Below are 13972 nucleotides of genomic sequence, written 5' to 3' on the forward strand. Positions count from 1 at the left end.
AGTCAACAAAAAAAAAATCATTTGCGTGGTCAGCAATATCATTTGATTGCATCCCATTCCTTTCCAAACTTAAATAGCATAAACATTTGCCATATAAGTATAATCTTTTTTGTACTAAAAAATGGAAAATAAACTTTTAATTTAGATTTAATAGTTCAGTAAACTAAAGAATGACGAGTCTGTTTTGAAATAAATCTTGTGCAGACCTGTCAAACTTTAGTTTACTAAACTATAAAATTTGAATTAGGAAGTTTATTTTCTGCTTTTTAGTACAAAAAAGATTATATTTTTTAGCAAATGTTTTTGCTATATTTTTTTACTTATAATTAATAGTATAAGTTTAAATAAGTATAAGTTTTTCAAAATAAGGATATTTTTTTGTTCAAACAACTCATTTAAATTTTATTGATATTTTTTTATAACAATATTGTTTAATTGAAAGATATTTTATTAATTTGTTATAAAGATAAAGACTTAAAATGATTTTTATGTGGTTTCGAATTAAGTTTAATTACAATGCGGTACTATATATATGCAACTGACATAATTTAACTTTAAACAATGTAAATATGTTTATTGAGTAAAGTTTCATTTACTTGCCTCACTAAGTTTAAATGTATTTTAGTCTAATCTTCAACGTCACGACACACCTTATCCAAAAGAATTACGTAGTAGACATCCTCATTTAATCAGAAAAAGATCTCAATCTCCTGAGGTTTTTATTTCTTTCTTAAATTGTTCAAAGTTTTTATCAAGTAAAAATTAATAAATTTTCAATATTATTTACTTTATTTAGAGTGAACACAGCAGACCAGTATCAGCTACTTCTGCTACTTTAAATCATGTTAATTTACCAGAAGAAAAATCTGTTACAAAACAAACAGATCAAATTAACACCAGTGTTAAGTTAAATCTACAAAGTGGTATTGATAATTCAGCAGTATTAAATGGTATTGACAATTCAGTTGTATCAAATGGTATTGACAATCTAGCAGCATTAAGTGGTAATTCTGCTGAAGAAGAACATAGTGAAGAGGTGATAAGTTTTTAAATAATTATTCAAAAATATAAAAAAATTTAAAAATTGAAAAAATGAAACAATAGTAATAAAGTAATATTTTTTCATTAAGAGATTTTAAAATTTTTATTTTTTGGAATAGTTTAGGGAATTTTTTTGTTTATAAAATATTATTGGAAATTAATTCAAATTTTTTATCTTTTATAGTTAATCCTGACAAGTTTTAAAGTAAACTTTTGTTCACAGAATAAAGTTTTAATCATTAGTTATATAATAATATTTAGTTATTAACTAGCACCTGCGCACAAAATAACAGGCAAGTTCAAAATCAACTAAATTCCATCAATATTATTCACAATAGTCAAGCATCATCAAAGTGTATTTAATCCAGCTATACTTTTGTACCTTTCCCCATTCTGCCTCAAACAATAAACAAACATTTGAGATTACTTAGTAAGTCTTCAAAATAACTCTAAATAAAGTTTTTAACCTCAACAACTCAATACTAGAAAAAAAAAATTTTAATAATTAAAAAAAAAAATTAAAAAAAAGGGTTTTTATTTTTTTCTATTCACCTTTTCAAGTCTATAAGGGTCATCAAGAAGGTTGCTTACTTTTTTTTTTAGTTGTTCTTGCAACCCTCTTTCAACTCTTTATGGGGATGTCTAAGTGCTGAGACAAATTGTATTTAATTCATAAATAAACGTTAAAAGTTTTTTGAGTCGATAACTTTATGATTATTAATTTAATTTTTGTAGTTAATTTATTAAAAAAGTTACCAAATTAAATGTACCAAAATTATTGAGATGTGAAAATATATTTATTGAAAGTGAAAATAAAAAATTTAATTAAACTTTCTTTAAGTCTTTGATAAAAATCTACTTTTATTAAAAAAATACATATGCAATATTTTGTTATCACTAACAATCAGCAAATTAAATTTACTTATATTATTTTCACTAAATCTCACAAATAATTCTTTCGTTTTTTAACTTTTAATAAAGTTTTTAACATTGTCTAATTTTATTTATCTATAAAATGTTAACATGATTTGACTTTTTAAAAGACTGAAACTTTTAAAAGTTTAAAACTTTACAGAATTGCTTCTGATTAATTTTATTTAATGTTGATGACAGTCTATGCTATTCACTTCAAAATATAATGAATAGATTGATACTCTTGCCTGTAAAGTAAATAAGGGATTCTTAATAACTAAAAGGGTCAGTATTAAAAAAAAGTGAACAATAAAAACAACAAAAGTTTGATATGAGAAAATTTTCTCAATATTTTGATCAAGATGTACTTGGCAGGTGAGAGTATTAATCTATTCATTATATTTCGAGCAGAATAGCTTAATCCGTCATCAGACCTAATATAATGCTAATATAAAAGCCATTTTAACATAAACCATATAAAAAAATGCGAAAAAGGTAACCCAAAGATGCCGTCAATAAAAATGGTTCTGTTATATTTAAATTTTCACTAAAATTGGTGTCCAACTATTGCCTCATATCTTATACCATTTTCCCTGTTTATTTATTTTTCGAAATGTTTAGTATTTTGACCCTCCTGTTTATTAAGATTTCCCTGTTTATTAAATTTTTAATTTATAGTTTGTTTATAGGGTAAAATATTACTACATGTGTCCTACAAGATCTCTAGTAGTCCAAGATCATCTGTACAGTTTTGTCCAAGATGATCTGTATTTTTTTTTACTCCAACAACATCTGTCCAATATCATCTGAAAATTCAATTACTCCTAAGAACATTTTTAGGAAGATTAACTGTCTATTAATTTTTCACCTAGTCCAATAACATCTGAAAGAATATTCTCCAGATATAATAACATCTGAGAAAAATTTTATATGTAACTACATCTGGTTAAAAAATGCATTTATAATAAATAATTTTTTCCAGATGTAACTCATCTGAAAAAAACCATATATGTAACATCTGGTTAAAATAATGCATTAAAATTTAATAATTTCATAAAATCCTGTAGCTAATTTTAATATGATTTAAAAGATGTTTTTGTAATTATTGTTAACTTAATTGAAAAAATGTAACTACATCTGTAAAACCTCCACAGTCTTGCACAGATGTTATTATAATTAGATTATTGAAAAGATGTAACTACATCTCTAGTAATCATATTTTTTACACAGATGTTATTATACATCAATGAAGTTTCAGATGTTGTTGGACAGATGTTATTATACCTCAGTGTATTTACAGATGTTGTTCTTCAGATGTAGTTATACCTCATTATATTTACAGATGTTGTTGGACAGTCGCTATTTGACATAGCAAAAACTGATGTTGTTACCCTGACCCGTTTATAGTTATATTTCTGATCCTCTTGTTTATTAAGATTCCCCCTGTTTATTTGGCAAGTAAGGGTATAATTTTATGCATTATATTTTGAACTCAACAGTTTAGACTTTCGTCAGAATTAAGAGTGCTAATATTTAAGCCAATACAACATTTTATATAACTGGTTCATTTAGCATCTTAATCTACATCACTCTTATTACTTCCCGCCATGTCCCTGGTAGTACCGCGCTCAACTTGTTTCTCTGCGCAGCGGCCTTGTTTATCAAGGTTCGTGTTTCGGAGTTAAAGAGTTGAGAGAGGGTTATAACCACAAGTAGCCTTCTCATCTGTAGTGGCCTTCTCGGCCTTGGGGAGGCGAATTATAAAAAAAAAAACAAAAAAACTTGTTGTCTTTTGTAATTGATACAGGTTGTGTAATAATATACTTTTTGGTTGATATATGTAATCATAATAATAACATAGTCATTTTACTATTGACTATCAATTAAGATTAGTTTAAATTCTTACTTGTAATTGTAATAGTTGTGAGTATGACACTCATTTTTTAGAATTCTTCTGAAGATAGCAGTAGCGATGATGAAGATGGAAAAAAACGCATTCGATTTGATGTGGAAGAAAATGTGAATGATGAACATTGTAAATTGTTTCGCAAGGACACTCCCCATTTTCTCAAGGGTAAGCGAATTGTTCAAGATAGTGGTGGTTTTCAGGAAATTTTATCTATAATTGAACAAAACAAAAATCATTCAGTTGATCATGAAAATGAAGAGGAGAAATTCTCAAAGGTAACTCAAAGGTTATTATTATATAAAGGTTATGAAATAATCAAAACATTTTTCTTTTAAATATATTTACATCAAATTTGATGAGAGTATATTTAAAATTTTTAATTATATTCTCATAGAATGAAAACATTCTTTTTTTAGGAATGCACCTTTGAAAATGTTGAAGCTGTTATGAATGGGAAAAAAAAAAGTAAATTTTTAAACTTCTACCAAGATTTCTTAAAATTTCTAGTATTTTCATTGATTTTTTTTAAATTAAAAATATTTTAATTTTTATATTTTAATTTATAAGTAAATAATATAGGGACCAAAACAAAATGCAAATGCCTTGGTTGGGATCAACTTATTTATAGAGCACATGAAATAAGGATTGGGGTGCAATAAACTATAAAAAAGAAAAATTAGGATGCAAGGTTAAAGTTCTAATGTTTGGTTGAACAGATCTAGATCAGTTCGTTTTTTTGTCTGCAACAATCTCCTTGTTAATTTGCTCAAATAACAGGAATCTAAATATTTGTGATTATAAGTGTCATAGCTAAATATAGTTGAAAAAAATTTCCTTATTACAGATCATAGAGAAACATTTATTAAGGAAGTTTCTTGTTGCCTTACTTACCAAATCTACTTTTTATATCCAGAGCAGGCATTGGACCTTTACCAAAATATATACATTTTTTGTGGTAACAATTTAAGAGAACTTTTATAAAAGATATCCCTGAACACCATCAATTGGAATGGAATTTAATATAATTCTGTTTGCAGTCCTCACTCACTCCTCACTGGTGATAATTTTATGTAGTCCTCACTCAGTCCTCACTTGTGATGATTTTATGATTTTGCTTATTTAAACATGAATAAATTACCTGATTTTTTTCTTAGATTCAAAAGTTCTTGACATTTACAAAACAAATGTTAAATTAATCAGCTCCAAATTCTTAAAAATGACTGACTCTGTCAGGTGATTTCAGGTTCTTTATTTATTGGTGGATCCTCTTTATCTGAGTTCAGATTCAATCAAATATAAGGGTATCCTGAGAGTATCTTTAGGTTCAGTCTCTGGCAAATGTTTTATTAAAGTTCTACAACTTTTAAGTCTGAAGCTAATTTTTTATTTAACATTAAAAAATTTAATATTAAAAAGATAAAAATTAAAGAAATAAAGTTAAAAATTTAAAAATAAAGATAAAAACAATTGACAATTCAAATCATTAAAATTTATTTATAAGTTATTCAGCCGTATATCATATTTTATGGTTTTGTTGTATTTTTTATAGGTATAATAAAGAAAAGCATTAAAAAGTTAATTTGTTCTAAAACAATTTTGAGTTATGCCAAATTATAAAATTTATAACTAAAGTGTTATAATTTTTATTTTCTGTTAAGAATTTTTTTAACTTGTTTAAAAAGCAAAAACAAACAAATTGAAACTTGTGCTATTTTTGATAAGTTTACTATCTGCAAACTTTTTTTAAACATGTCATCAAATTTTAAAAATATTAAACAATCATTTCACAAAAATGTATTGTAAATGTGTAAAATGTTTTAAAAATAATGTATTATATTATAACATATATTAAAAAACTGCAATATTTTCTTAGTCAACATAGTTAATTTTAATGGAAAAATTTTTGCAATTTAGATTTACGCAAATATAAAAGGCAAGATACACCTACTATTAATAATTTCTCCAAAAGCTTGCCTGTACAAAAGCCATCTGCTGGGCTCATTTTTGAAGAAGAGGAAGAAGGAAGCGAAGATGTTGATGAGGAAGAGGATAACGATGAAGAAGTATGTGAAGATGATATTGAAGATGATAATGAAGCGAATGAGGACATTGAAAATGAGACTGTTACAAAAGTTTATGAAGAAGTACGTGGATATTAACTTTTTAAAACAGAAATACTGAAGAACTTCATTGATCAATGAAGGACATGATACAAATTTATTTATTTAGAAGTCCTGAAGTGGATTTAGAAGCTTATTTTACTGTAATTTTATACATGTACATAAGGGCACAAAATATTTATATATTTTTTTTTTAAATAGGTAAATGTTTAATTTTCTTAAGAGATTTTTGTTTGCACTTTTATGTACTTTTATTTGAAATATATTTATTCTAAATATATTCGTTTTTTATGTTGTTTAGTATTTTTTATTATATTTTTATTTGCTTTACTGTGACCATCATGATAAATTTAGCTTTCAACATTGCTGACAAGAGATGGTCAAAGCTTGGGCATAAATATTGCTGGAGGAATAGGTACAAACACTTTTCAAGAAGATGAACAGGTAGTTTTAATTGTTCACATAATTTTTACTTTATTTTGTTGTTTTGTAAATAAGAGAATAAGAAATCAATCTACATAATTACAGTGCGAGTTATGAAACTATTTGCAGTTTTATTAAACATTTTAACTTGTTAAAATTTCTGAAAATGAAATTTCTTTTTACTAATCTCTTTTTGACTCTATGTGCAATTAATGTTATTTCAGTTAGTTTCGAGCGGAAGCAATGTTGACCTGTTCCTAGATGAGGTGATATTTCTCATTTTTTTACTTAAATCTAGGGTTATAAATATCTTTTTGCTTGTGTTAAAACTTAATATTTGAGTTCTGTAAAATTGTTAAAACTAAATATTTGAGTTCTGTAAAATTGTTGGAATCTCGCTATTAAGTATTTATTTTTTTAAAAGTAAAATTTTAAAATAAAGATGTTTTAGTTATTTTTTTAATTGCTGACATTTAAATGTATTCTTATGTATATTTAGATTATAGTATAATATAAACTGTTAAATAATTGCTGATATTCAAATGTATTCTTATGTATATTTAAATAATAATATAATATATATCGTTTGAAAAAAAAAAAGAGTAGTTAAAATATCTGACCAAGTTATAGCTTTTATGTTTCACTCTGAGACAATATTGTCGCCTTTGCTTTAGCTACTTTGAAGGTTAAGATACTAATTATAAAAATATTAATTATTAACCTAGTATTTTATACAAGCTAAGTTTAATATAAATCTGGACATTTTAGTTGCATTATTTAAGTTTTAGGAAATTCTGGCATATTAAAGATTTTAAAACTTTAGTACATTTGAAAAGCAAGATACAAGTCATATATGTTAAATATGCTTATATGTTAAAAAAAAGTAAATACTTAAAAAGTAATCAAGCTCTGTTTTAAATATTTTATCATTTACCATTTTCTGATTTTTAATATTTAAACACTTTGAAAATGTATCCTTGAAAATGTTTAGGGAATTTTTATAACTAAAGTTGTTGTCGATGGGCCTGCATATAAAGATGGTGTTCTCAAAGTTGGTGATAAAATAATAAAGGTATGATTATATAAACTTTTAAAAATTTGTCTTTTCTCTTTTTATCGTTATTAAATTTTTAAAGGTTATTCCCTTTTGTTTTGAGATTGCACTAATTATGCTTTTAAATAGTTATTTAAGAATTATCTGTTAATAAAATACTTTTATGTCTCTATGTACTTATCAATTATTGCACACTAAAAAAAGGTATAAATTTCTACCTTTAGGATACATTGCATATCCTGCCCCTCTAAGGTTAAAAGTTATACAATTAAGGTTAAAAATAATCATGTGGTGTAATTTCCTACTTTAAGGGTATAATGTTCTACCTTAAAGGGTATAATTTTCTACCATAGGATATGTGATAATACCCTTAAAATAGGATCAGGGTGCCAGCCTAATGGCACCGCATATTAAGTGGAATTTCCAATTGGTTAAAATTTCTTGAAAGTTCAAATAGTTATATATATAAAAAAAAACAACCTATAACCCTGTTATTGACAGTCCTAAATATAAAGTGTTAAGACTTGTAGAAATACTTAGAACTTCATATTTTTTATTTGTTTTTTTATATTATTAACTTTTATTTACAATAAAAAATTTAATAAAAAACAAACAAATTTTGTCTATCCAAAAATGTCATTTTTAAAATATTGACTGTGTTAATATATTTGTAACTTTCCTTACTTAAGATAAATGTTTTTATCTTTTTTTTAAATTATTAAAAAAATGACATGTAAAATTTTATTTTCAAAGTAATTGAAAAAAATATAAAAGCAGTTTTTATTAAGGTAATAAAAAATACTTTTTTTTTTTTACTACTGCACCACTACCACATTTATAATCATTTGTGCTTTATTTGCATAAAATATAAAAAAGGAGTATTATATTTACATAAATTTTTTTTATTTTTTTTTTTTAATTTACAAAAATATAACTTTATTTTATTAATAATAAAGTTTAATTTACAAATACAAAATCACAAATACAAAAATCAATTTATTTTTTTAATTTGCACATACTAGAGTTACAACTTAAAGAAATATATTGCTAATATTTACTTGCTGCCCTTGTGCAGTCAACGAAACTCCCCCTGCAGAGGTTGTTTATTTAACATGATTCTAAAATATCATATAGCAACAGAAGTTTTTTTAACTAAGATTTTATTCTACCAAAATTCTAATCAATTTAAAAAAATTTACTCAAAAGACATTTGATTTAACTTATGCAACAAAAACTTTATTAACTAACACACTATTCGAACAAAATTCTGTTCTTTTAAAAAAATGTTTCCTTTGAAAGACCTTGATGTTCTTGAAAGACTTTCAAGTTCTATTAACAATTTAGATTTAAATCAATTAAAAGCAACAACAAAATGTCATCCAATAATGGAATATACTAAATTAAAAAGAAATATAACAAAATTAAATCAAATTATGTTTCAATATAACAAAATTAAATTAAAATCTATTCTGCTTGAAGTTAAAATTTGCTCAAATTAAACTGTTCTACACAAGAGCTCTTTGTGAATTTGGCCATTTCATCTTATAAATTTGGCTGATTCATTTTAAAATCTAAATATTGATGACTAATATTCATTGATTTGCAATAGATCCAATAGTCATATGTCTAGCCTGGGCCAATAGTCACATGCTTGGTACATATTCATGTATTAGTTCACTTATTTGTTATGAATCAGGTTTGAATACATTGAATATTTTTTCCTAAATATACTTACCACCTCTTCACTTGATTACCTTTTTAGTTCTTTATTGCTTTCCTTCAACCCAAGGTGTCACTCTTGAATATTGTTTTGATCAATGACCATGCTGACTCTATAGCATATAGATTTTTTTCTTTCTTAATATCAGATCATCAACTCGTTTTTCAGACAACCTTGGTGCTAACCTACTCTCCTTGATTGGTTGTGCTTGTTGTTGTTGTGCCATGTGGTTTTGGTTATACCATGATCCCATCTAAACTAATACCTCATTTTTTTACATTAGATTCACCCTATCATTGTGTTTCTTACACCCTATCATCGCATTTCTTACTTAATGGTGATTTAAGTTAGTATTAACAAATATTGGTTTCTTTTCGTGTTTTTTTTGGTGATGGTCCTTAGGCTGATTTTTTTTTTCTAGCTGAAAATTGAACCTCCTTAATAATTTCCTGGACTCAAGCTGGCATAAAAGCTCTTATTCCTTCCTGTTGTTTTCAAGTTGATCCACATTCTACTCAATTATTTTAAGTCAATTCACACTCTACTGAATGTTTTCAAATCAATCCACACTCTACTCAATGTTGTCAAGTCAATCCAAAATTGACTTGACAACATTGAGTAGAAAAACTGAAACACTCAATAATTTTTTTTCTTGACCAGCTTCTATTCCTAGTTTTTTTCATCTTTTTTCACAAAAACTCTTGAAAAAAAATCCTTTTTATTGCAAGCGATCAACACAAAATTAGCAATCAACATAAAATCAGCAATCAACACAAAATAAGCAATCAGCACAAAATAAGCAATCAGCACAAAATAGGTCATATTGTCTGATGCTAAAGTCTATTATTTCAGATTACTAAATCGCATAATTTATCTCAGAGTTTATGTTCTAGAAACATTTGAAAAATATTTAACAATGTCATTAACAAAGGTTGCTAAAGTTATTTCTCATGTAAACACCTCGAGGCCGGGGATAAGATTTTTTTCTTAAAAAAGTGTTCTTCAAATTTAAGTTCTTCAAGTGTTCATCATTACATTCTAAACTATTTAATAAGCGCTGATCTATGTTTAGTTTTCCTGCCCACTGGAAAATAGCTTCTGTGATTTTGATTTTCAAAAACTCTGATGATAGCTATGACCTCTAACTTTTACCTAATCAGTCTTCTTACTGTTTTTAACCATATCTTTTTGGCTTTATTAAATAAACTTTCTCTGACAATTAATACAGATTTCTCTAATCCTACTGCTGACTTGTTAACAGTTATAACAGAAAGGTTCCACTGCACATTAGATAGAAGTTGTCACATACAAGGGCTATTGCTCTTGACATTTTAAAGACTTTCGATAAAGTATGACATTGTGGTCATCTCAATAAACTTACTTTATGTTGTATCTGAGAAAGTTTTGAAATTATTGAGTCATTTTTTTTCATAGTATTAAAATTATTATTGATAGACAACACTCTCCTTCATTTACAGTAAATTCTAGGGTACCACAAGGTTTTATTTTTAGCTTTGTTTCTCACATGCGTTCATCTTCCTCATCATCTTAACTCTTAAGTATTTGCTGATGATACAACTGTCTTGACAAAAGTAATCACTTTTTGACTGCTTAATACAGGCAGTATTTAATGTGATCTCTCTTTACTGTCAGCTTGGATCTTGAAATAGCTGAATTTTAATGCTGAATTTTTGCTGAGTCCTCTACTTCATGTTTTTCTAATTATTCTTTACTATTGATCTCTCACGGAAACCACATATACAAATCTTTGCAAAGTTAGTATCTGGTTAGGTTGCCTTTCTTTATTATGCTTGTCATATTCTTATTCCATACTTTACCTCTTTAAATTTCTTATTCTTCCTTGTATTACTGTTGAGTCATTCCATCTTAGTTCACGTTATGCTTGATGCCATTCCATCTCAGATTTTGATGATTATTGGTATACAAGCTTAAATAAAAAAGTATAACTCCTCGGAAATATTGATACTCAGTACAAATCTCTTTTTTGACTGTTTTTTCAGCTAAAACACCACAAAATCTAACCTATATTCAATTTCAAAATGGTGCAACTATTTTATTGAGTTTGGTTCTCTGGATTAAAGTTAGCTAAGTTGTCTTCAATGCTTTGGTGCTCAATTTCACTAAATTTGTACTGTCTTTTTTTTTTTGACAGTTGTTGGAATAATAATTTTTAACAATAAGTTTGTTGATGGAACTTAATACACATGATCTTTTGAAGACTAATAAAATGATCTTGAAGGGTAAAACAGGTGCATGAATCTTACTTAAAAGTCTTTATTTTCATCATTAATCTCCTTAATTAGTCCGATTCATGATTTGCTATCATACATCTAACATACAAATATTTTCAGGATCATATTCATAAGTTTATGTTATATACATATTAGTATATCACCAGTTTGGAAATTAAAAATACTCAATAGGTTGTTAGAAACAACTTTTTAAGTATTTCATTTTTTATTTTTTTTGTTACTTATCAGAGTGAAATTGTGATAGCTGCCTTATGTTTATGTGCTTGTGTATTTCTGTTTCAGTACACTTTAGATGAAGTTTGTCTTTTCACAGTTCCACTATCACAGGTTAATTTTTTTTTTTTTAATATCTTCGCTTCCAACAAGGCTGCAAGCAACCACTAATTAGAGTTGAAAGTTACTGGAAGAGAAAAGATGAAGATTGTAGAGCAGGATAATGATTGACAGACAACTTAAAGGATTGCAAATAATATAAATCAGCAAAGCAAGATGAAGGAAGTGAACTGGACTCAGCAAAAATTTCCAAAGAACTGATGTTCGAGAAAAAAAAGACGAATAACTAGACGAATAAAAGTTTTTAAAGCACTTAGGAACAGTCACAGAAAAAGGATGAGACTTAATTGAATGACAAGTAACAGGAGAATGAATTTTAGTAGATGGCACAAGAGACGCTAGCTCTTTAGAGCAAGGCCCATTATAGTATTTGTAGAAACAAGCAACATTACGACGATGTGATAATGGTTGAAGGTTGGCTGCAAGAGCAGGTCCAATTACGTTTACAATGCGTTTTTGTATTTGATTTACCATGACTTGTTGCAAAGAAGAACAATGTACATTTCTTAGCCAAATCTTGCTCACGATTGCATATATATATATATATATATATATATATATATATATATATATATATATATATATATATATATATATATATATATATATATATATATATATATATATATATATATATATATATATATATATATAGCACTTTATATATATATATATAAATATATATATAAATATATATATATATATATATATATAAATATATATATATATATATATATAAATATATATATATATATATATATATATATATATATATATATATATATATATATATATATATATATATATATATATATATATATATAAAGTGCTTGCACTTTTTACATTGGCCAGTACACCCATTTGAAAACTAATGAACTATATATTTAGTATATATTTAGAGATATTAATATGTTCAAATGTTAACTTCATTACATTATATACCCATCTACATTATGCATTTAATCATTAGAGATGAGACATTAGATCATGTTTGAGTACATTATTTATTTTGTAATAAACTAATATTGGATGCAATGTTGATTGAGTTTTATTCCATTTAAAACTTTGTACTTAGTGCAATAAACTCTTAGTTTTCAGAAATATCACAAAAAACAATGACCTTAGTATTGAAAATGTTTTTTTTTTTTTTTTCAGGTAAAGATAAAATTTTTCTGCAGCAATTTGTATAAAGTGCACCAAATAGCTAAATTAAATTCATCTATATATTTATTAGAAAAAGAAACTGAAACCAGTGCTAGTAATAGGAGTTAGTGACTATTTTTAAAGTAGTAGCTCAAAATTCACGATAAGGAGAGTTGTCATCTTTTATACTCTTCACTGTCACCAGCACTTTTTTGCTAGCTTTTGATGGATCTAAGGGAAATATACGCGAGGCTCTAAAATTAGATTTTAAGTTTTTTCTGTTCAATTTTAGCCAAATCAGTGTCAGTAAAGTTGGAAAAATAGCCTTGTCAACAAACCTTTGGCAATATTCTTTAAGAAATGTCTCTCCAAATTTGGTTAATTGATTTAATGAAACTAATGTCTTAAGGCTGTAAAGCATGGTTGCTAGTTGGGCAAAGATAAATGAGTGTAGTCTAAATCAAAATAAATGTCTTAATGCATGTCAGATAGTTAGACCTACAAAAATCTCGACCTACTAAGTTGTTCTGCAAAAAGAGTGTCTACTAAAAATTGAACAAATATTCAGATAACCTACTGATGCCTAAATTGTTTTCAACCGATTAGTCTTTTTTATTTTTAACCGATTTTGACCGATTTGTTTTTCTACCTATTTTATAGATTTTCATTTTCAACAGAATTAAGATAAATTAATTTTCAACAGATTATCTGGTCTGTGTTTTTGACATTGTTTTTTTAACCTACCAAATTAAAAAAAAATAAATTAACAATCAATAAGTTTTCTAAGCATTCATCAAACCTTATATCTCCCGATTCTGAAGACAGCACTTCAACAACCAAGACTGATCAAGTTTGGTTTGTATTCAAATCAATAACAAAATATACAAAATACATACCGGAACAACATAGTTATAAAATTGAAATTACAGAAGGGTGAATATTCAGTAGGTTTAAAATTCACTAGGTCAAAAATACAGTAGGTAACCATTTAGTAGTTTGGAAAATTAGTAGTACATGCTTTAATTAGGTATAAATATAAAAATC

At 26.1% G+C, this 13972-nt stretch overlaps 1 protein-coding gene across 2 annotated transcripts in view; it reads left to right on the forward strand.

Moving 5' to 3' along the window:
* LOC100200861 (protein scribble homolog) overlaps nucleotides 1–13972 on the forward strand; it is a 58986-nt gene that overhangs the window by 19739 nt on the left and 25275 nt on the right. For both annotated transcript variants that reach the window (XM_065796557.1, XM_065796558.1), the window contains exons 16-23: nucleotides 626–715; nucleotides 797–1036; nucleotides 3901–4137; nucleotides 4279–4327; nucleotides 5777–6006; nucleotides 6337–6426; nucleotides 6630–6671; nucleotides 7397–7477. In XM_065796557.1, the coding sequence (XP_065652629.1) occupies nucleotides 626–715; nucleotides 797–1036; nucleotides 3901–4137; nucleotides 4279–4327; nucleotides 5777–6006; nucleotides 6337–6426; nucleotides 6630–6671; nucleotides 7397–7477 (1059 nt within the window). The remainder of the gene's footprint in view (nucleotides 1–625; nucleotides 716–796; nucleotides 1037–3900; nucleotides 4138–4278; nucleotides 4328–5776; nucleotides 6007–6336; nucleotides 6427–6629; nucleotides 6672–7396; nucleotides 7478–13972) is intronic.

The sequence above is a fragment of the Hydra vulgaris genome, chromosome 04, assembly GCF_038396675.1.
Source record: "Hydra vulgaris chromosome 04, alternate assembly HydraT2T_AEP".
NCBI classification, from domain to species: Eukaryota; Metazoa; Cnidaria; class Hydrozoa; order Anthoathecata; family Hydridae; genus Hydra; species Hydra vulgaris.